The 24,278-nt window shown below is 37.3% G+C and overlaps 2 protein-coding genes across 12 annotated transcripts in view; both read left to right on the plus strand.

Moving 5' to 3' along the window:
- On the plus strand, window positions 1–3,792 carry LOC135276258 (small ribosomal subunit protein uS12-like). The gene is given in 1 exon segment (XM_064379839.1): window positions 1–3,792. A coding segment is annotated over 1 exon segment (423 nt). The 5' UTR covers window positions 1–2,232; the 3' UTR covers window positions 2,656–3,792.
- ATXN2 (ataxin 2) overlaps window positions 1–24,278 on the plus strand; it is a 148,388-nt gene that overhangs the window by 78,739 nt on the left and 45,371 nt on the right. For 6 of the 11 annotated variants that reach the window (XR_010343824.1, XM_064379833.1, XM_064379834.1 and 3 more), the window contains exons 6-13: window positions 4,563–4,654; window positions 5,134–5,331; window positions 6,777–6,955; window positions 8,771–9,016; window positions 11,968–12,150; window positions 15,488–15,685; window positions 16,067–16,174; window positions 16,441–16,511. Coding sequence is in view for 10 of the 11 variants with exons in the window: in XM_064379833.1 (XP_064235903.1) it covers window positions 4,563–4,654; window positions 5,134–5,331; window positions 6,777–6,955; window positions 8,771–9,016; window positions 11,968–12,150; window positions 15,488–15,685; window positions 16,067–16,174; window positions 16,441–16,511 (1,275 nt within the window). In the remaining variant the exon portion in view is untranslated. The remainder of the gene's footprint in view (window positions 1–4,562; window positions 4,655–5,133; window positions 5,332–6,776; window positions 6,956–8,770; window positions 9,017–11,967; window positions 12,151–15,487; window positions 15,686–16,066; window positions 16,175–16,440; window positions 16,512–24,278) is intronic. The other 5 variants (XM_064379828.1, XM_021675518.2, XM_064379837.1 and 2 more) reach the window with 2 other exon arrangements.

Genomic DNA, 24,278 nt, shown 5'->3' on the forward strand with positions numbered 1-24,278 from the left:
TAATTAGTGCCAGACTCTGTGGTCAGTGTGGTGTGCATGTGACATCCTATCTCTTGGTTGTAATTTCAGTGTGTTTTTATTGTTGTTGAAGTGAGTGTATTTAGAGCAGCAGTTTTGTTGTGTAACTAGACTTTCTCCCAGGCAATATATAAAGAAAAATGTTTGTTATTTTACTTTTAGGGGTTAAGGAGTACTGCCTGTTCTTGTGGATCCTCATTAATTACTTCTTTGTGATTAAAATAAATAATAATAAGCAACTTAAAAATTAAAATTAGAGGCTAGGTGCAGTGGCTCACGCCTGTAATCCCAACACTTTGGGAGGCCGAGACAGGCAGACCACCTGAGGTTGGGAAACCAGCCTGACCAACATGGAGAAACCCTGTCTCTACTAAAAATACAAAATTAGCCAGGTGTGGTGGCACATGCCTGTAATCCCAGCTACTCAGGAGGCTGAGGCAGGAGAATAGCTTGAACCTGGGAGGCGGTGGTTGCTGTGAGCCGAGATCGCGCCGTTGCACTCCAGCCTGGGCAACAAAAGTGAAACTCCATCAAAAAAAAAAAAAAATTAGAAATCAGAGGAAATGCCAGTGTGTTATTGGTTTAATACCCTGCCAAATAAGATGACCTGAGGAAAATGGTATCTTGTTTGTTGATTTCACCTAGAGATGAGGTTGAAGTAGGACATTTTAAGCTTCTTGTCTGAAGAAAAGGTTGTCATTATTAAGATAAATAATTAGGTTCATTGGAATTAAAGCATTATATAAATTTCTTGGTCTTAAATTGGGGTTATTCTCCACCAAATTCTCTATTTCTAAACTACCTCTTGTCACATATTAGTTTTGCTTCTCTCTTAATGCATTATCTGTACTTGAAGTTCTTAGCTGGGTATGCTGGCACATGTCTGCAGTCACAGTTACTTGAGAGGGTGAGGCAGGAAGATCACTTGAGCCCAGGAGTTGGGAGTCCAGCCTGAGCGACATAAGGAGACCCCTTCTCTAAACAATAAAAATAAAAACAAATGCTTACTAAAGACTCTACCTTTAGGATAGAGAGCATAGAGATATAAAGCAACGTCTCTTGCCAAAAATCAGTGTTAAGGTAGGTTAATTTGAGTTGAGTGAAGAATCTTCCATTGAGTAGAAACAGAATTTGTAACATATCTGGGTTTGATGTTTAAGGCATAACAGCTTAATAATGACACTCTTCTTTTCCTCAGACAAGAAACCTAAAATGCCTACTTTGACCTCATGTCTAGTAATAAAACTGGACATAATCAGGCAACATGTCATTATTAATTTTCAAACTTTAACGAATCATATATAACCTAATATGATGGTTCTCAAGTCTGTATATTACATCACCTGTATGAAAAATATGGAGAAACGGAGACTTCTTTTACACTATTAGTGAGGTGGATAAATTGATAGAGGCTTTCTGGAGAGAATCTGGCAAGGCTCGTTAAAATTAAAAATGCACATACACTTTGTTCCAGCAATTCTCCCTCTAGTAATTTATTTTTGCCTTCATATATCTATAAGACATGCAAATAATTATATGTGAAGATTTTTTTTTTTTTTTTTAAATTCTGCAGAGACAGGGTTTTACTGTGTTGCCCAGGGTGATCTGGAACTTCTGAGCTCAGGTAATCCACCCACCTCAGTCTCCCAAAGTGCTGGGATTACAGGCGTGAGCTATCATGCCCAACTAGGATTCTTTTTTTGTAGCATTATTTTTCTTTTCTTTTCTTTTTTTTTAGAGATGGAGTCCCATTCTGTCACCCAGGCTGGTCCAGTAGGGCCATATCTTGGCTCCCTGCAACCTCTGCCACCTGGGTTCAAGCGATTCTCTTGCCTGAGCTTCTCAGGTAGCTGGGACTACAGGCGTGTGCCACCACACCCAGCTAATTTTTGTATTTTTAGTAGAGACAGGTTTCTCTATATGTTGGCCAGGCTAGTCTCAAATTCCTGACCTCAGGTAATCTGCCCGTCTCAGCCTCCTGAAGTGCTGGGATTACAAATGTGAGCCACCATGCCTGGCCACAACATTATTTCTAATAGTGAAAAATTGGAAACATCTAAGTATCGATCAGTATAGCATGAGTTAGATTTATGGTGTCACCATTCAATTGAAACACTACATATCTACCAAAAAGAATGGTGTTCCGATATGGAACGATATCTAAGATTTATTTTTTAAAAAAGCACTTTCACTTAGGCCTGTGGCACCAGCAGGATGGGCAAATGTCACGGACTTCATACTGCTAGAAAGCTTCGTGGCCACCAACAAGACCAGAAGCGGCATGATAAACAGTACAAGAAAGTCCATTTGGGCACATTCCTGAAGGCCAACCCTTCTGGAGGTGCTTCTCATGCAAAAGGAATTGTGCTGAAAAAAGTAGGAGTTGAAGCCAAATTCTGTCATTAGGAAGTGTGTCAGGTCTAGCTGATCAAGAATGGCAAGAAAATCACAGCCTTTGTACCCAATGATGGTTGCTTAAACTTCATTGAGGAAAACAATGAAGTTCTGGTTGCTGGATTTCGTCGCAAAGGTCATGCTGTTGGTGATATTCCTGGAGTCCGCTTTAAGGTTGTCAAAGTGGCCAGTTTCTCTCTTTTGGCCCTGTACAAAGGCAGGGAGGAAAGACCAAGATCATAAATTTTAATGGTGAAAATACTGTAGTAATAAATTTTCATATGCCAAAAAAAAATTAAAAATAAGTAAATAAATAAAAGAAAAAGCACATTGCAGAACAGTGGGATTCTATCTGATTTTTTTTTATTTTTTTTGAAGACTGAGTCTTGCTCTGTCTCCCAGGCTCAAGTACAGTGGTATGATCTCAGCAACCTCTACCTCTCTGGTTCAAGCGATTCTCCTGCCTCAGCCTCAGCCTCCTGAGTAGCTGGAATTATTTGCGCCTGCTATCACAGCTGCCTAATTTTTGTGTTTTTAGTAGATGGGATTTCACCATTTTGGCCAGGCTGGTCTGGAACTTCTGACCTTGTGATTGGCCCACCTTGGCCTCCTAAGTGCTGGGATTACAGGCATGAACCACTGCCCCCAGCCATAATTTTTTTTTTTTTTTAAAGAGCAGTTCATATTCTTACTGCATAGAAGGTACCTGAAATTACACCCAAGAACCTCTTAATAGTAGTTTTTTATGCACAATGGGATTGGAAGATGTTTGCTTTTTACCGAAAGTCTTTCTATATTGTGTGCTTTTTTTTTTTTTTTTATGTAGGGCATACATTACTTAAGTAATTTTAAAGCCTCCATAAGTAATTGTGATTTCCTGCCCATGTGTTTGGCACAAGGAGCTGCATTGGTGGTAGGATTACATTATAGTCTCACCTGGAGTAGCACAGAGGACTCACGGTTAATAGGTAAACTTTAAGGCAAGCTTTAGCATTGAGGTTGCCATCAGCATTGCTTGGATGATGTGTCCATTCTTCTGGGATGGATTATAGCCTTTACTGAACTTTATGCTTTTTACCAGTAAGGCTTTAAAAAAGCCTTGGAAAAACATTAGAGAAGTGATTATCCAGACATTAATATTCACTGGTAAGTGATTATCCACACATTAATATTCTCTGATAAGACATTAATATTCCTGTGGCCCAGTTGGTTCATTCTTTTACTTTAAAGATTGCAGCCTCAGCTGCTCTGCCTGTGGAGTAGCCATTCTTTTATTCCTTTACTTTCTTAATAAACTTGCTCGCCCCCAGCTCCCCACCACCAAAAAAAGAATGCAGCCTCTCTTTTGTGAGTGGTGATTTCCTATAATTCCTTCGTAGAATTGTGGAGTTACCTATGCTGAGGTTATAGGTTAGAGTATTGAGATCCAGGGTTGCCAATTCTGAGGTCTCACAACTGCTAATGGCAAAACCAGCTCTAAAGCCCAGTTCTCATGACTTTGTCCAGGGATTGCCTGTTCACCATTTCATGTTCCCTTCCCATTTGAGCATTCCCAGGAGGAAGGGGAGGTTGCCAGCCACCCAATAACGTGGTCTCACCTTGGAATCCTTGAATATGGGGGAAAGCGTTGTCTTCTCCCTTCTTTCTCCCACATGTTGGAAATATTTTTGGCTGTTAAAAAGTACCCCTTGTTCCATGTGAAATCCATTGTTTAAAAACAGTAAAATAGAGGTGGGGGCAGAGAAAAAAAAAAGCAGTAAAATATATACCTCCTGTCCTCCACAGACCTGAGGACCAGTGATCTCTAGAAGGTTACAGGTAAATGCAGTTGTCTCTACTGAAAAATGGCTTTTAGGGGTTAAAGAGAAAACCTTGGTCTGAAGGCTATTTTATGAAGTGACTAAAATGTTCTAAACTTTAAAAATAACTGTTCAAATAATTGTGTTGTATAGTTATTTACCAACTGGAGGGGCTGATAAGTAGAGGAAAAGTTTTTTCCTAAAACATTTTAAAGGAATATTTTTCTATTTTCTAATTAGCTAATTTTGTTCAAGTAGTCTATTAGATTTTTAGTATAGATGTTGGTTATAACTGAATGCAAGAGGATAAATACTTTGTCATTTTGAAAAATGAGCTTCATTTTCTTCTAGTCTAATGGATGGGATCCCAATGATATGTTTCGATATAATGAAGAAAATTATGGTGTAGTGTCTACGTATGATAGCAGTTTATCTTCGTATACGTAAGTTTAAAAAGTTTGTTTTTATTTCAGTGCATTTGTTTTTGATTTTCATCAACTTAATTTATGCTGTTGAATAAATGTTTTTAAGTTAAACAATTATGTGAAAGAGTTTTTCTCTTATTAGCCAAGTGTGATAAATTAACATTAAAAAGGGGAATAAATGTAGTTTGCCTGTACCTTAATTTTATGCTCTAAACAAATTTTGGTTTTGTCTTTTAAGTTGCTAAAAAATAAATAAATTTGCAAGGGCAGAGATTATGGTGAACAGTTTAACCAATTTTTGAAATATGTTTCTCTAGAGAAAAGGTAACAAAAAAAGTTCAAATTTTGATTTATAAATAAACAGATCACTGTAACTTTTACAGTTTTTTTTTAAACCTATATTCTAAACTTTCAACTTTCTTAGTAGTTGATTATGACAGATATATAAACTGTGGCTTTAAAGTACTAATTTTGCTTTTCTTTTCCTCATGTTTCAGGGTACCCTTAGAAAGAGATAACTCGGAAGAATTTTTAAAACGGGAAGCAAGGGCAAACCAGTTAGCCGAGGAAATTGAGTCAAGTGCCCAGTACAAAGCTCGAGTGGCCCTGGAAAATGATGATAGAAGTGAGGAAGAAAAATACACAGCAGTTCAGAGAAATTCCAGTGAACGTGAGGGGCACAGCATAAACACTAGGTATTTAAAGGAAATCATGATGCAGTATTTTGGATACACAACTCAAGGTCTGTGTGAGACGGTGTATTGTTATTATATTTCCTCTTCCTTTAATGTAGCTTAGGTAGAGAATGCAAGTAGAATTGGTTTAAGATTCTGCTAGAGACAAGGTTATGGTAATCTTGGAAAATATGCTTTTGAGAGTAAGCTCTGTGGAGCAAAGTGTCGGTATATCATGGTGACCAATCCAAGGTCTTGAAGAGCTTGTTAAAATAGTGATCTGGTGGGGGACATGTGTAATGTCACAGCAGTACGTATGATTTGCTTGATTAAATCCATGTTCAAAGTACTAGGAATATCCAGAGTGAGGAGGAGCTAGCATAACTTGTAGAGTCAGAGAAAGCCTCGCTGAGGAGGTGACATTTTGTGATAAGATAATAGGGTCTTTGACACTCAGAGAGGAGTTGGGAGAAGAATTTCTCACTTGATGAAAAGCCGTGTACAAACATGGCTGTGTGAGAAAATTTGTCCAGCTCAGGAAAGGGCTGGTTGTTGCATGTGTCTGGAACACAGGGTCTATGTCAGGTGCAGCGATGGCAGTTGATAGTAGGAACTGAGGTCACTGAAGGATGTGGCATGTCATGCTAAATAGCATCCTGTTGGAAGGAGATGTAATGAATAAACCCTTGGGCATCAAGGACTGGCTGAGACACAGAACAGTGGATTGAAATAGTTCAGCTCTGAGAACTTGGTAACCACCTAGATCAGAGATGAGCCTGAGGCTTATTTGATAACTAAGTGACTTACTGGATGTACTGGTAAGAGAGATGGGAAACATGGAGCAAGTTTGAGGGGGAAAACAATGACTATTTGGGCAGTTAATTGCATTTGAGGGATTTGTGGGTCTTTCATTTATTCATAAACTTTTGTTGGGAATTACCTGCTACCTATCTGTTAAAGTAAGAAATGCATCCTGTCTTTAAGGCAGTCAGATTAGAATCTGGTGATTTAAATTGACATGTCAAGTGATAGATATTGACACTGTGAGACTGGCGGGTTAGTTTGGGGTTTCATCAGCATTGCTGATATTGGAGCCATGAAAAACCAAAGAACATCCAGTGAGAGAAGAGATCTCAGAGAAAATAAAGTTGAGAAAGTGAAGGACAAAAAATGTTGAAGATAGACCAAGATTGATAGTATCAGCCATGGAGAAGTCAAGTGAGATAAGAATGAGCACACATCTGTTAAACTTTTTGCTTAAGAGCAGAATCTAAGGGAAGGGACAAGCCAGAGGCTAGAACTCAGGGAAAGATGGAAGAACAGGGGCATCTGGGAGTGAGGCAGTTTGGTTTAGTGTAGAACCTTTTTGTAACAAGCATTCCCTTCTGCCTAGATGACTTTTAGATATGTTTCATTGGCCTGGTACCTTTTAGAATAAAATGATTTAGAGGATCTCTCATTTTCAGGGAAAATAAATATATTCCTCCTGGACAAAGAAATAGAGATGTCATATCCTGGGGAAGTGGGAGACAGAATTCACCGCGTATGGGCCAGCCTGGATCGGGCTCCATGCCATCAAGATCCACTTCACACACTTCAGATTTCAACCCGAATTCTGGTTCAGACCAAAGAGTAGTTAATGGAGGCAAGTATTTTGACCAGATTTGTCAATGTCATTGATCAAATAGTTTTCTAAATACTTAAAACAGTTTACATAACTGATAAGAATGTATACTTTAATGATTTGCAGAGTAGTTTTCACTTCAGCATTACTTAAAATTGGCTTTTGTGTCAAGCAAAGTAGTAAAACATTATATACGTTATTGGCATATACATTATTTAGCATGATGAAATACTCATGATATACTAAGATAAAGTGCTGCATTTAACCCAAGACAATCACTTGGCCAAAAACACTCCACATATAAAGAAATTGGAAACTTTGGATAGGTTCTCAATTTTAAAAACACTAGATAATAAAATTATTTAGACATAATGTATATGGAAAATTTTAACCTATGTGCAACACTGTGGTTAATATAGATTCATTTTCATTAACTGTTTTTGTATTACGCTTCAAGAAAGGATCTCAGGTAAATTACAAGATACGATCAAGAGTCATGTGAAGAAAGTGACTAGAGAAATGTGCTTAAAAAACAGCAAAAACAACTCAGTCTAAGGGTGGATGTTATAGTTTAGCAACTTAAGTTAAAGAAACCTGAATCTTTAGTAGGAAGACATTTTTTACTCTACCTCTAAATCTAGATTGAATATATCTTGTAGGTTGTGGATCTTTTCCATAAATCAGGGATACTGAACAACACTTCTATGGATGGTATGGAAATAGTAATAGCAATAATATGTTACTAACTTTGAGAAAAGAGTGGATGTTCAATTTTAGATATTTAAATTTGGAAAGTTAGAAAGATGAAAATAGAGAACACTAAGTTTCCAATTTCATTTGTTTTCATTGAGTCTTTTCTCCAGAATTCCTCTCCAAGTGTACACTCTTGAGTATTTTCTGTACTTAATATTGGGGGTGAAATTTCTTTGCTCACTGAGGAAAGATTTTAGTTGTTCATAAACAGAATTTTAAAGTTAAAAAACCTGAAGGGGCTGGACAATGTATGATACTCAAGTGTGTGGAACCCTATGGAGAGGAGACCTGGACTGTTTGATAAGATTAAGGTAAGTGATATGTAATGTTAAATACTAGCTGTATCTTTACCTGGGCATATCCATCAGTATAGATTTATTTGGTGATGACTGCCTTGTAATTGCAGTATTTACTAAGCAGTCGCTTAGATAAGTGTTTAACTGTATAAATTATTTAGAAGGTCTCTCTTTTTCTAGTTTAATGAGATCAAGACTTTTTTGAAAGAGAAATGAATATTAACATTTGATACTCCTGTGACTCTAGAAAAGAGTAATGTTTTATTTCTATTTAAATGGGACTTGCTTAATGAGATTTCAAACTGAATTTTAGGTTTAAACCTGATAAAAATCAGATGACTATAAGGAACCAGCATTTCTAATTGGATATAATAGCTACTGCTTATTTTCATTATGCTTCAAAGTTAAAACTAATACAGTAAATAATCTTATTCCTGAGTAGGAATTATTATGGTTTATTATGTGAAATTATCTAGTGTATGTTATATTCCTTTAAACAGCTGATTACTTGAGAAACAGTTATAGAAGCAGGATTAATAGGCAAAGTCTTAACTGTCTTCTTCAGTAGTGTGTGTAGATCCTAATTAACCCTTTGGGAACGTGTATTCATTTAAACAGACTTAATCTTAAGGAGGTTAAAGTAAAATGTGAATTTATGTCAGTTAAGTTATGCTAAAACTTATCACAAATCAAATGACTGTCCTCAAAGGGTTAAAATGTACAAGAAATCATTTTTGTCATTTTACTTTTTTTTCTGTTTACTTTTTTCCCTCATTTTTTTCTTTAGTTTTTATACTTTCCTTCATATCATTTGTTCTGTCAGGTGTTCCCTGGCCATCGCCTTGCCCATCTCCTTCCTCTCGCCCACCTTCTCGCTACCAGTCAGGTCCCAACTCTCTTCCACCTCGGGCAGCCACCCCTACACGGCCGCCCTCCAGGCCCCCCTCGCGGCCATCCAGACCCCCGTCTCACCCCTCTGCTCATGGTTCTCCAGCTCCTGTCTCTACTATGCCTAAACGCATGTCTTCAGAAGGTACAATACCACAATTTGTTCATGTTTTTGTTTGTCTTTGTTTAACTCCTATGTGAGTTTATAATTACAAAATAGTTTCCTCTTCATTATTTAATAACCTATAATTTCTGTGTTTTAACTTTAGTTTATTAAAACTATTTCTATTAACCTTTTGTTCATTAGAGATAAATTTGATAAATGTTGTGTGAAGCTATGAACTATCTGTATCATTGTTAAAAAGGGATTTATCTCTGCCTGGTAATTATGCTTCTTTACAGCCCCAGAAAGATCTGCCGCACAGCCTTATTTGCACTGTATGCAGTAGTTAATGATAAACAAATGAACTTTGTTCAGCCAGTCTTGAACTTGGGTTCATTTTTACAGCTTCTTGGCCAAGGTCCTAGTGAACCTTCCTATTGGCTGTAAGAAGGAATGGTGTTTTCTGGGTCCTTTTTGAGAGTGACAGCCCATATAGCTGCCTTCGTGTGTCTGCCCTTAAAGTAGTTTGATTTTTAGAATGCCTGAGGAATTCTAAATTTTAACTGAATAATTTTTTTAAAGTTAGCTTTGCAATATTATATAGTGAAAGACTGCTTTAATCTGGGAGAAGTCCTTTATCTAAGATAAAATTATTGATAAAAACCACATAGGAATTTGAATATTTAGCTATTTTTTTCCTTCATCAAAAATAAGAATAAAATCTTGTAATTCTTAATTACTATTTGGTGCTAAATCTAATATTGCAACATATCAAACACATGGATATGTTGTAGAAAAGTAACATTCTAATTTAAATGCCATGTATATATTAAAAACCTATTTTCTGAATCATAATGTCCTGTTGATATTAGTTCTGAATATTTATGTTAAAATTTTAATCTGATTTGTTCATTAAAATTACGGTTGATATTGCTTATGCTGGGACAAATAAAGTTTTCTGCACAAAGTGTGTTTCTCCTGCTTCCCTGGAGAAAAGGAGGCTGCTTTTAAATAAATTGTTACCATCTAAGCAGGCAGGTCACGTGACTTTGACGCATGTAACCTTGAAGAGTAAGTTCCACTGATTTTCAAGGTGATTTCTTTACTCAAAAGGGCCTTAATAGTGGTTACTAAATGCAAAGTTATTTTTCTTGCAGTCCATCGTTTGAATAAGTGATGTTTATATAATGAGAAAATATTAAATAATACATGATCATTAATGACTGTGAACATCTTTGTTACATTAAGATGTAAGGACTGCTCATGGACTATTGACACAGAAATATGCCTTCTCTGTCATTCAGAGATGTCGAATATTTCCATTTGAAAATTATGGTATATAATATTAGCATTCTTTTAAAGATCAAGTTCGGCCGGGCGCGGTGGCTCAAGCCTGTAATCCCAGCACTTTGGGAGGCCGAGGCGGGTGGATCACAAGGTCAAGAGATCGAGACCATCCTGGTCAACATGGTGAAACCCCGTCTCTACTAACACAAAAAATTAGCTGGGCACGGTGGCGCGTGCCTGTAATCCCAGCTACTCAGGAGGCTGAGGCAGGAGAATTGCCTGAACCCAGGAGGCGGAGGTTGCGGTGAGCCGAGATCGCGCCATTGCACTCCAGCCTGGGTAACGAGTGAAACTCCGTCGCAAAAAAAAAAAAAAAAAAAAAAAAAAAAAAAAGATCAAGTTCATGTTTAAATTCTTCTTGGGAGCCAGACATGGTGGCTCACACCTGTAATCCCAGCACTTTGGGAGGCTGAGGCAGGCAGATCACTTGAGGTCAGGAGTTTGAGACCAGCCTGGCCAACATGGTGAAACTTCGTCTCTACTAAAAATAGAAAAATTAGCCAGGCATGGTAGTGCTCACCTGTAATCCCAGCTACTTGGGAGGCCTGAGGCAGGAGACTTGTTTGAACCTGGGGGACGGAGGTTGCAGTGAGCTGAGATCGCACCCCTGCACCTCCAGCCTGAGCCACGGAGAGAGACGGTATCTCAAAGAAAAAAAAAAAAAAAGAACAACAACAACAAAAAAAACTTCTACTGGGAACGCACATTAATTTGAAGTTCTAAAGAGTTTGGTCGCAGGGTGAGAGTGAGGAGCCTTGGCTTTGACATTAGGAAAGTTTTTCACTTGGTGTTAGCATCAGCAGGCTTCTGTGATGAGGGCCATTCTGTCTACTATTCTTACTTGATAGATTGGTTTAATGTACAGTAGGCTGATTTAGAAAGAATAGTCACTAATGGCGTGGCAGAATCAATAATTTAGAATTTTGACAATTCATATAGTGCAGATTTCTTCCCCAAATGTCAATTATATTGGTTTTACAAGTTGTATGTTAATAGAATTTTCAGCTCACAGCCTGCTAAGCCTAAAAAACTGCTTACAAGTGAGGACTGTTTTAATCCAAGTTTTAAAATTGATGATTATATAATACAAGAGATAAACTAAAATTTTTGAGAAATTTAAGAAGAGTATGTACATATATTTTAGTAGTATCAGGGGTGTATAGAGATTAATAGTCTTCTGTTTAAATTTTTTTTTCTAATTTTAGAAGTAATATAGAAAATTTGGAGTGGGGAAAGGTAAACTGTGAAAAGCTAAAAATATTTTATGTAGTCATAATTTCTAGTAGCATTGTATTTCTTTACAAATAAGACATAGGTGAAACAGATTGCTATACAGTTCTAAGAGTTGACATCTTACAGTTGTTTTCTTAGCACCAATTTCATCCCCTTTTTAAAAATAAAGGGAAATAATACAGTTTATTTATAAAACTTAGTAGCATGCCACAAAATAATTCTGAAAGAATTAGGATGGCCAAAAAAATATATATGGTGGTTTTTTTCTGTTTTTAACCCAGGAAAAACTGTAGAGTGAGAGAGAGTGTGTGTGTGTGTATGCACGCGTGTGTGTGTGGATGGCTGTGTTTAGCAGAAAAGTAGTACTGAGGAACATCGTGGCATTTATGTAATGTTCACTGTTTCTTCCTTAGGGCCTCCAAGGATGTCCCCAAAGGCCCAGCGACATCCTCGAAACCACAGAGTTTCTGCTGGGAGGGGTTCCATATCCAGTGGCCTAGAATTTGTATCCCACAACCCACCCAGTGAAGCAGCTACTCCTCCAGTAGCAAGGACCAGTCCCTCGGGGGGAACGTGGTCATCAGTGGTCAGTGGGGGTAGGTAATACTTGGGCATAATGACGGTATTCATTTTATCATTATACTAGATTTAAAGAGAGCTGAGCTACAACTCTGTTTGAGGAAGTGTAAGTATATATATATATATATATATATATATATATATATATATATATATATATAAATAGTAGAATCACCAGGAATTGGGAAATCCATATTTTTATTCTAGGCTCTGCCACTTATTCGTCATATATTAAAGCAAGTCAGACACTAACTCTGAAGTTGAGATTTCTTAGTGAGTAAAGTGTTAATAATTCTTGCCTAGTCTTTATAAGCTTGTGCTGAGATTCCTATAAGGTTCATAAATATGGATATATTATAAAACCATAAAGTTTTATAAAGTACATCTCTAATATGAGGCAAATACAGTATGTAATACTATTTGGAGGGACCATATTTCCTTTTTAGCAACTTTGTTCATCGGTACATTCTATAAACTTTTATTTTCATCTTACATTGTAGTGTGTTTCTATAACATCTGTATATGGCACTAATTCCCAACTATATTTCCATAATAAGGAATATCAAACACAAATGAAGGGTCTAAGTTTTATCTGTGATTAGTGTAAGGAATATGCTGACAGTCAGCAGCTATAAAAGTATAAAAGTTAGATGTTGTCAAGATTTTACGGTAAGGCTGACTGCTTTTCCTACTTTGCCAATAAATCCTTAATGCTTTGTTTCCATAACTGTGGTGAGCAAGAGCTTACGAAGAATGCTTAAACAAAAAAAAAAAACCAAGCAACTTAGTCTATTTCAATCAGTCCATAGAACCTTTATTTATTTTATTTTATTTTATTTATTTTTTTTGAGACAGAGTTTCGCTCTTGTTACCCAGGCTGGAGTGCAATGGCGGGATCTCGGCTCACCGCAACCTCCACCTCCTGGGTCAGGTAATTCTCCTGCCTCAGCCTCCTGAGTAGCTGGTATTACAGGCACGCGCCACCATGACCAGCTAATTTTTTTATCATAGAACCTTTAAAAGAAAAAAGATGGGCCGGGTGCGGTGGCTCACACCTGTAATCCGGCACTTTGGGAAGCCGAGGTAGGGTGATGACTTGAGGTTAGGAGTTCAAGACTGGCCTGACCAACATGGTGAACCCCTGTCTCTACTAAAAATACAAAATTAACCGAGCATGGTGGCGCATGCCTGTAATCCTAGCTACTCAGGAGGCTCAGGCAGGGGAATTGCATGAACCCAGGAGGCAGAGGTTGCAACAAGCCAAGATCGTGCGATTGCACTCCAGCCTGGGTGACGAGGGAAACTCTCTCTCTCAAAAAAAAAAAAAAAAAAAAAAGAAAAAGCAAAAGAAAAAAGATCTTCACGCTTAAGCAAAACAAAACAAAAAACCCAAGAAAAAAAGAAAAAAAAAAAAAAACCCAGCTGTGTTAAATCAGTTTTCAGTTGATAAACACTTATGCTCAGCTTCGTGTGATGTACATTTATGTAATCGTACCATAAATTCCTTTGTACTTTCTGTTTTCTTCCTTGGTCTTCAATTATCTTAAGACTACCAAGAAAACAAAAATTTTTTAAATCTTCTTTAGCCAACCAGGTGTGGTGGGTCACGCCTATAATCCCAGCACTTTAGGAGGCTGAGGCAGGTGGATCACGAGGTCAGGAGTTGAAGACCAGCCTGACCAACATGGTGAAACTTTGTCTCTACTAAAAATACAAAAATTAGCTGGACATCGTGGAACGTTCCTGTAATTCCAGCTATTTGAGAGGCTGAGGCAGGAGAATTGCTTGAACTGGGATCCAGGAGGCAGAGGTTGCATTGAGCCAAGATTGTGCCACTGTACTCCAGCCTGGGCTACAGAGTGAGACTCTGTCTCAAAAAAAAAAAGTATCTTCAGCTGTTCTATTAGTCTTTTGACATTACTCAGATGGTCTGGAAATGAATTTTGAGAATAACATCAATAGAAGTGAGAGAACATAAACATAGTTTTTGGAGATACACTCAGAATAGCATTATAGATTTGCTCTTTTTACTAATTGGAAAAATGGCAGTTGTTGAATAATACTTTTCTTCTGACCCTTGTGACTTAAAAAAAATAAAAACACTAAAATGAAGTAATCGAATCATTTTCTCTAAACTTTGAATCTGAGCTTTGCAAATAGGTTTATAATGGCATATGAAATCTATTAGGCTGGGCGTGATGGCTCACGCCTGTAATCCCAGCACCTTGGAAGGCTGAGGCAGGTGGATCACGAGGTCAGGAGTTCAAGACCAGCCTGATCAACATGGTGAAACCTCTTTTCAACTAAAAATACAAAAATTAGCCGGGCATGGTAGCATGTGCCTGTAATCCCAGCTACTCAAGAGAGGCAGGAGAATCACTTGAACCTGGGAGGTGGAGGTTGCAGTGAGTTAAGATTGCACCACTGCACTCCAACCTGGGTGACATAGCAAGACTCTGTCTTGGGGAATAAAAAAAGAAAAAGAAAAAGAAACTTACTTGGAAGTCATATGGGATACAAACCCTGCTTTTTATTATCTTCCCCATTTGACTAACTTAGGTCTCAGTTTCCTTAATAACTGCGAAGTGGACCTTGATGTTGCTATAAACAATGTATAGGGCCGGGCATGGTGACTCATGCCTGTAATCCCAGTACTTTGGGAGGCTGAGGTAGGCAGATCACCTAAGGTCAGGAGTTTGAGACCAGCCTGGCCAGCATGGTGAAACTCTGTCTCTACTAAAAATAGAAAAATTTATCTGGGCGTGGCAAGTGCCTGTAATCACAGCTATGTCAGAGGCTGAGGCAGAAGAATCACTTGAACTCGGAGGTGGAGGTTGTAGTGAGTCAAGATCACGCCACTGCACTCCAACCTAGGTGACAGAGTAAGACTGTGTCAAAAAAATTTAAAAAAAGAATGAAAGAACGTAGAGGATTGGCTACAAGCTACCAAAAGGTATTTTAGTATATTATTTGAAGGAGGAAGGAACAAGCCTATTTGTTAGGGATCTCTTCTTCCCACCAATCTTAAAAAAAAAAAACAATTGAACTTTATATGGAATGTTTTTATCCTGCCTTAGGAATCCAGTTTTCAACTTCATTCAGAATACTGTTTTCAGAATTAATACATTTAGTTAGGAGAGAATATTATACTTACGTGTTTGTAATTGCTGTTGTTCTTCAGATACTTGTGATTTTGATTTCCACCAAATTCCTAACCCTTTGGAAAAGTAAACGGTAATGGGATAAAGAGTAAGAGCTAGAAAGGACTGTTATACCTAGATCTTCAGAGAAGCCTCTTTGAGGAAATGACATTTGAACTGAGAATGTAATAAATAAATTTTCCCTTTCTTTTAGTTCCAAGATTATCCCCTAAAACTCACAGACCCAGGTCTCCTAGACAGAACAGTATTGGAAATACCCCCAGTGGGCCAGTTCTTGCTTCTCCCCAAGCTGGTATTATTCCAACTGAAGCTGTTGCCATGCCTCTTCCAGCTGCATCTCCTACGCCTGCTAGTCCTGCATCAAACAGAGCTGTTACCCCTTCTGGTGAGGGTACGTAACAAAGGGCTTCTAGATCCATAATTCCATTTGTTGAATGTTAGAGGTTAACGTTATATGAAAAAATTCTGGGTTATTTTTATTCATAGACAAATATTTTTAACCCACATTTAAAAGTTTATGTAAATTTTGATGTTGCTTAGTACTACTAATTTAATATATATTGTGTCTGTTATAAAGGTAACATTCTTGGGTGTTAAATACCTACGTAAATAAAATGACTGGTGTTTCATATGACATCTGCAAAGAAAAAAGGCTCTGTTTAAATGAAAGCATTCTTTTCCAGAAACATAGGAAATCAAAATTATTATTTAGTGTTTTCTTGTTTTGCTTTTCTAACTTCTAACTCTGATTTTTTTAAAAATTGTTTTCTAGCTAAAGATTCCAGGCTTCAAGATCAGAGGCAGAACTCTCCTGCAGGGAATAAAGAAAATATTAAGCCCAATGAAACATCACCTAGCTTCTCAAAAGCTGAAAATAAAGGTTAGAGTTTAAAGAGTAATTAGGCTTAACCGTAGGAATAGGAAGGAATATGTCTAATTTCATGCCCATACAAAATATTTTTGTTCATTTTTTCTTACTATTGTGATAGATAAATGTATTGCTTGACAAATTCTAAAATCCAAAATTAATATTTGAAATTATTTTTGATCATATATCTTATTCTAATTTCTATCATCTCATAGTAAAAGAATGTGAAGTTAAGAGTTTAAAAAGAAATCTGTATCTAACAGTTCTTAATTTTACAGGTATATCACCAATTGTTTCTGAACATAGAAAACAGATTGATGATTTAAAGAAATTTAAAAATGATTTTAGGGTAAGTGTTGTGTTGACTGATGACTTTGAGTTTTAAAAAATAAAAATTACTAAAGATGTATCATCAATTTATAAAAATGCATTATGTATACAGTCAGAAACAGCAAACCATATGTGTAGAAAGCAGAACATTCTTAAAGTGTTCTTTGCCTGTCCTTTTAAGTGGGATAACTAAAATCATGAGATATTTTAACAACAATGTATAGGTATCAAATGAGAGTATAGTCCTCACATTTGAAACCACCATAGCACCACGTACTATTTAATGGTCATTTGATTACTTTGTTCAATGAAGCTAGATTTTAGTAGAGTCAGGCCAAGTCGTTAATTATCTAGTGTGGCAAATGGAAGATGTACTGGGCTCTGGTGTTCTGAGGTAGTTGCAGATTTATACTTTGTACACAAATATATTGTGGTCAAAATCTTTCTATAACATTTTTCTTCTTAGGACATGCTTTGTTTAACATCTCTCCTTGACTACCATTTAATCTTTGCAGAATATTTACTATAATATACTAAAGATATCAAGGTAGATTTTGAGACCAACAAAGAAATCTTGAAACTTAGCTTCTTAGAGAGGAAAATCTGATTACCAGCCTTTAAAAAAAAGTAACTGAATTAAAGGATGAGTGAATCAAAGGCAAAGGCAGCTTTTCTCAGCCTGTGTTGTAGCTTTCCAAATGTTAATAATTTTTTTGCTAATAGCTTCATTCTTGACTTATTGGTAGCATTCAAAGTATTACATAGTATTTCATACTTTAGCACATGTATCTATTCAGCTTTAATGCTATTAACAGTTTTTAGCTTAAATATTAATTTGTTGGCTGGGCACAGTGCTCATGCCTGTAATCCCAGCACTTTGGGAGGCTGACATGGTCAGATCACCTAAGGTCAAGAGATCAAGACCAGCCTGGCCAACATGATGAAACCTTGTCTCTACCAAAAATAGAAAAATTAGCTGGGCATGGTGGCTGGTGCCTGTAATCTCAGCTACTTAGGAGGCTGAGGCAGGAGAATTGCTTGAACCCAGGAGGCGGAGGTTGCAACAAGCTGAGATCACGCCACTTCACTCCATCCTGAGCGACAGAGCAAGACTCCGTCTCAAAAAAAAAACTTTAAAATTTGTTCAACAGTGGTTAACCACATACAAATGATACAGAGAACAATGAATATGACCATGTGCCCACTACCCCGCTTAATAAGTCAAGCATTCTAGTACAGTTAAGCTCCTCTTATGTACTTCCTCTTCCTCAGCTGCTTCCCCCTCTTTCCTTTCAAGAGGAAGGGTTTCTTTTCTGTGCAGTTATTTCTATTTACACTGCATATGAATAGATCCGTGAACAATAGATGATATTTTGCATAATCTTAAATTTGCTATAAATGATGTCTTGCTGTAGGTATTTTTGCCCATTTGATTTTGTTCCTCAGCATTATTTTTTTTATGTTATTCAGTCCCCTCTTGTACTACACCTGGATTAAATTTAATATCTCATGAAGAAAGAACATTTTTACTTGGAAGCATGTGAATTAGCATATTTTTGTAGCAGCTTTATTGAGATAATATATAAATCAACCATTTAAAGTCTATAAATCAGTGGTTTTTAATATATTTACAATGTTGTACAACCATCATTAGTTGATTTTAAAACATACTCTTCACCCCCAAAACAAATGCCATACCCTTTAGCAGTTGCTCCACATTTGCCTGCAGCCCTTCTCTTACCCCTACTCCCAACCCTAAGGAACCATTAATGTACTTTCTGTCTCTATGGATGTCTTTATTCTGGGCAAATTCCATTTTATACAAATGGAATAATAAACAATGTGACTTTTATGACTGGCTTCTTTCACTTAGGGTAGTGTTATAAAGGTTCATCCATATTGGAGCATGTTGCAGTACTTTGTTTCCTTTTTTGACTGAATATTTCATCATATGGAAAATACCACATTTTGTTTATTCATTCATCAGTTTGTGGCTATTTGTGGTGTTCTCAATATTTGACTAATCTGAATAACACTGCCATGAACATGAGTGTGCAGTTTTTTTCTCATCAGATGTTTTTTTTGTGTGTGTGTGACCTACCTAGGAGTTGAATTGCTGGGTCATATGGCAACTGTGTTTAACCTCTTGAGGAACTACCAAGCTATTTGCCAAGACAACTGCACTATTTTACATTCTTTTCAGCAGGGTCTGAGGGTTTCTATTTCTCCACATTTTTACTAACACTTATTTTCTTTCTTTTTTGATTATAGTCATTCTTGTGGGTTTGAAGTAGTATCTCATTGTGGCTTTAATGTGCAGTTCTTTCATGGCTAATGATGTTGAACATCTTTTGTGTTTATTGGCCATTTATATATGTTCTTTGGATTGATGTCTGTTCAAATCTTTAGCCCATTTAAAAAATTAAGCTGTCTTGTTATTATTGGTTTGTAGCAGTTCTTTATCTATTCTGTGTACAAGTCCCTGTTAGATACATGGTTTGCAATTGTTTTCTCCTATTCTGTTGGTTGTCTTTTTACTTTTTCATCCCTTGAAGCACAAAAATTTTTAATTTTGATGAAGTCCAATTTATCTTATTTTGTTGTTCTTATTTATGCTATTGGTGTCATATCTAAGAAACCACTGCCTAGTCAGTCATTAAGGTTTATTACTCTTCTGTTATTTTTTAAGAATTACATTTAGAGGTGTGATCCATTTTGAGCAATTTTTTTTTTCCTTTGATACAGTCTCACTCTGTTGCCTAGGCTGGAATGCAATGGCGTGATCTTTGCTCCCAGCAGCCTCAGCCTCCTGGGCTCAGTCAAGCCAGTAGTTGGTACTACAGGTGTGCACCACCACCTCTTGCTATTAATAACTTTTGTATTTTTTTGTAGAGACAGAATTTCACCATGTTGTCCAGGATGCTCTCAAACACTTGGACTCAAGTGATCCATCCACCTCAGCCTCCCAAAGTGAAAAATTGCTTTCACTTTGTACTGCAGACTTGCCCTGAATTGTTTCTTGCTTGAGATCCAAGAGCCCTCTCTTGGGATCTGGATCAGGACCCGTGTGAAATAAATTGTTACTAAAAAAACAAACAAGCAGGGTCATAGGAGAGTGACTTGGTGCTCAGCCCATTTTGAGCAATTTTTAAATATAGTATAAGGTGGGGCTAAAATTCATTCATTATATTAATTTTTTATTTCTAATTGACACATAACCATACATTTGTAACCATTTTTTCTCTTAAAAAACAGAATCAAGATTCATTCTTCTGTATGTAGATATTAGTTGTCCCAGCACCATCTGTTAAAAAGACTATTCTTGTCCAGGCACGGTGGCTCTCATGCCTGTAATACCAGCACTTTGGGAGTCCTAGGCAGGCAAATCACATAGTCAGGAGTTCAAAATCAGTCTGACCAACATGGTGAAACCCCATCTCTACTAAAAATACAAAAATTAGCTGGATGTGGCGGTGCACACCTGTAGTCCCAGTGCTCCAGTGGCTGAGGCAGGAGATTGGCTTGAACCTGGAAAGTAGAAGTTGCAGTGAGCTCAGATCATGCCACTACACTCCAGCCTGGGCAAGGGAGTGAGACTCCATCTCAAAAAAAGGACTGTTCTTTCCTCCATTGAATTATCTTCACATGCTTGTTGGAAGTATTTGACTACAAATGTGAAAGTTTATTAGTGGCGTTTGAATTCTCCTGTACTGAATCTATATGTCTTATCCTTATACCAGTACCATACTGTCTTGATTAGAGTTACTGTATTTTAAAAGGCTATACTTTTTCATTTCATTTAGCAGAAAACATCTTAGCTGTCATCACAACTTTCTGTAAACCTTCATTAATGCTTGACTCTTAAATTCCAATAAGGAGCAACGTAAAAAGTCTCTCTCTTTAGGAGTTTTAGTCTTATTACTTTTAGGAGCCTGAATAACCACGTGTATTATTAACCCTCTTAGGAATAACTCCTTGATACACAGGGCATACCAGGAAGAAGAGAAATGGTGTTTTAAAAATGAGAGTGGGCTGGGTGTGGTGGCTCATGCCTGTAATCCCAGCACTTTGGGAGGCTGAAGCAGGCGGATTATTTGAGGTCAGGAGTTTGAGACCAGCCTGGTCAATATGGCAAAACCCTGTCTCTACTAAAAATACAAAAATTAGCCAGATGTGGTGGCACATGCCTGTAATTCCAGCTACTCAGGAGGCTGAGGCAGAAGAATCGCTTGAACCAGGAGGTGGAGGTTGCAGTGATCCACGATCACACCACTGGGTGACAGAGCGAAACTCTGTCTCAAAGAAAAAAAAAGTGAAAAAAAATGTATCCCAGAACTTAAAGTATATTTTTTAAAAAGTGAACTTTCTAATTGTTCTCTTCAGATAATATAATGTTATTCTCTTATTTTTTTTTGCATATTTCCTGTGTACCAGATGCTGTTCTTCATGCTTGTGTGTTAAATCTTCTATTGCCTAACATCCCTTTCAAGCAAGTTCTGTTTGTATCTGCACTATGTATATTAGGCAGCTGAGGCAAAGAGAAGTTAAGTAATTTGCCCAAACTTACATGGCTAGTAAATAACAGGCCTGGCCATCTGGTATTTAAGCTTCTAGTAATGCTTGAACAGTAACTAATGCATAGTGCATCCTGCACTGTTCAATCAGTGACTCATCAGAGCTCTGTTGATGCAGGACTGGAGGTAGAAATGAAAAAGATATTAAATTTTCTTTGTACCCATTAATCACCTAATTGCCCTCCTCCTCCTCACTACCCTCTCCCACTTCTGGTAACCATCCTGCTGTCTTCATGTGTTCAATTGTATTAATTTTTAGTGTCCACAAATGAGTAAGAATATACAAAGTTTATCTTTCTGTCCTTAGCTTTTTTTACTTAACATAATGTCCTCCAGAGCCATCTACAGTGTTGCAAATGACAGGATCTCATTCTTTTTAATGGCTGAATGATAATCTATTGTGTATATATACCATATTTCATTTCTCCATTTGTCTGTTGATGGACACATAGGTTGATTCCAAATCTTGGCTGTTGTGTATATAGAGCTGTAGTAAACGTTGGAGTGCAGATACCTCTTCAATAAGCTGATTTCCTTTCTTTTCAGTATTACGTAGCAGTGCAATTGCTGGATCATATGATAGCTCTATTTTTAGTTTTTTGAGAAATTTCCATAACTGTTCTCCATAGCGGTTATACTGATTTACATGTCCACCAACCGTGTGTGAAGGTTCTTCTTTATCCACATCCTCACTAGCACTTGTTATTGCCTGTCTTTTGGGTAAAAGCCATTTTAACTGGGGTGAGATGATATGTTGTTGTAGTTTTAATTTGCATTTGTCTGGTGATCAGGAGTATTGAATACCTTTCATATACCTGTTTGCCATTTATAGAGATGCAGTCTCAGCATTTGTCCCAGGCTGGTCTCAAACACCTGGCTCAAGCAGTCCTCCCACCTTGGCCTCCTAAAGTGCTGAAATTATAGGTGTGAGCCACTGCACCTGGCCTTTTTGGCTTCCCTTTTTTTTTTTTTTCTTTTTTTGAGACTTTATTGGTGATGCAGTGAAGCCATCAGGTCCCTTGCTTTTCTTTGCTGGGAGACTATTGCTTATAGCTTCAATCTCGTTATTTGTTATTGGTCTGTTCAGGTTTTGGATTTCTTTGTGGTTCAATCTTGGTAGGTTGTGTGTGTCTAGGAATTTATCCATTTCTTCTAGGTTTTCCGATTTATTGGCATGTAGATGCTCATAGCATATATGTCTAGTGATCCTTTCAATTTTGGTGGTAACAATTATAATGTCCCTTTTTTCATCTCTCATTTTATTATTTGGGTTTTCTCTTTTTTTCTGAGTCTGGCTAAAGGTTTGTCAGTTTTGTTTATCTCTTCAAAAAAGCAATTTATTGTTTTATTGATCTCTTTTGTATTGCTTTCTTCATTTCAATTTTATTTAGTTCTGCTTTTGTCTTTTATTTCTTCTACTAATTTTAGGGTTTGTTCTTTTCTAGTTCTTTAGGATGTATTGGTAGGTTGTTTAAGTTTTTCTGCTTTTTCGATGTAAGCACTTATTGCTATAAACATTTATTGTTGATTTTACTGTATCCTGTAAATTTTGATAAGTTGTGTTTCCATTTTCATTTGTTTTAAGGAATTTTCCAATTTTCTTCTTAATTTCTGCATTGACCCACTGATCATTCAGGAGCATATTGCTTAATTTTCATGTATTTATATACTTTCCAAAGTTCCTCTTGTTATCTAGTGTTATTTTTTAAATTTATCTATTTTTTGAAACAGAGTCTTGCTCTGTCACCCAGACTGGAGTGCAGTGGCGCGATCTTGGCTCATTGCAACCTCCGTCTCCCAGGTTCAAGCGATTCTCCTTCTTCAGCCTCCTGAGTAGCTGGGATTACAAGCATGCACAATCACACCTGTCTAATTTTTTTTGTATTTTTAGTTGGGACAGGGTTTTACCATTTTGCGGGGTCTCAAACTCCTGACCTCAGGTGATCCACCCGCCTCGGCCTTCCAAAGTGCTGGGATTACAGGCATGAACCACTGCTCCCAGCCTCTATTGTTATTTTATTGTGATCAGAGGAGATAGTTGATATGATTTCAACTTTTTAAAATTTTTATTTATTTATTTGAAATAGAGTCTCACTGTTATTCAGGCTGGAGTACCTGGCACGATCTTGGCTCCACCTCCCTGGCTCAAGGAATCCTCCCACCTCAGTCTTCCAAGTAACTGGGACTACAGGCACATGCCACCACATATGGCTGATTTTTTGGATTTTTTTTGTAGAAATGGGGCTTTGCCATGTTGCCCAGGGTCATCCCGAACTCCTGAGCTCAAGCCATCTACCCATTTCAGCCTCCCAAGTTGCTGGGATTACAGACATGAGCCACTGTGCCAGGTCAAATTTTTCCTTTTTCCTTTTTTTTTTTTTTTTTTTTAGGCAGGGTTTTGCTCTTGTTGCCCAAGCTGGAGTACAATGGCGCCATCTCAGCTCACCGCAACCTCCATATCCGAGTTAAAGCGGTTCTCCTGCCTCAGCCTCCTGAGTAGCTGGGATTACAGGCACCCGCCACCACGCCCAGCTAATTTTGTAGTTTTAGTAGAGACGGGGGTTTCTTCATGTTGATCAGGCTGGTCTTGAACTCCCAACCTCAGGTGATCCGCCTGCCTCGGCCTCCCAAAGTGCTGGGATTACAGGCGTAAGCCACCATGCCTGACCTGTCAGGTCAAATTTTGAAAGACTTGTTTTGTGGCTTAACATATGGACGGTCTTTGAGAATGGTCCATGTGTTGAGGAGAAGAATGTGTATTCTAAGGCTGTTGGAGACAGTGTTCTGTAAATATCTATTCAATCTATTTGGTCTGTAGAGCAAATTGGGTCTAATGTTTCTTTGTTGATTTTCTCTCTGAATGATCTGTCCAGTGCTGAGAGTGGGGTGTTTAAGTTTCTGACTGTTACTGAGATCTGTTTCTCTCTTTTGCTCTAATAATATTTGCTTTATATATCTGGGCGCTCCAGTATTAGGTACATATATATTTATACTTGTTATTACCTCTTGCTGAATTGATCCGTTTATCATTATACAATAATCTTATTTGTCTCTTTTTATAGACTTTGTCTTAAAATTTATTTTATCTAAGCATAGCTACTCCTGCTCTTCTCTGGTTTTCATCTGCATGGAATATCTTTTTCTAACTCTTTAATTTCAGTCTATGTGTGACTTTGTAGGTAAAGTGTGTTTCTTGTTGACAATGGATCATT

This window comes from Aotus nancymaae, unplaced genomic scaffold (assembly GCF_030222135.1).
Source record: "Aotus nancymaae isolate 86718 unplaced genomic scaffold, 86718_ANA_hifiasm-v0.15.2.pri h1tg000021l, whole genome shotgun sequence".
NCBI classification, from domain to species: Eukaryota; Metazoa; Chordata; class Mammalia; order Primates; family Aotidae; genus Aotus; species Aotus nancymaae.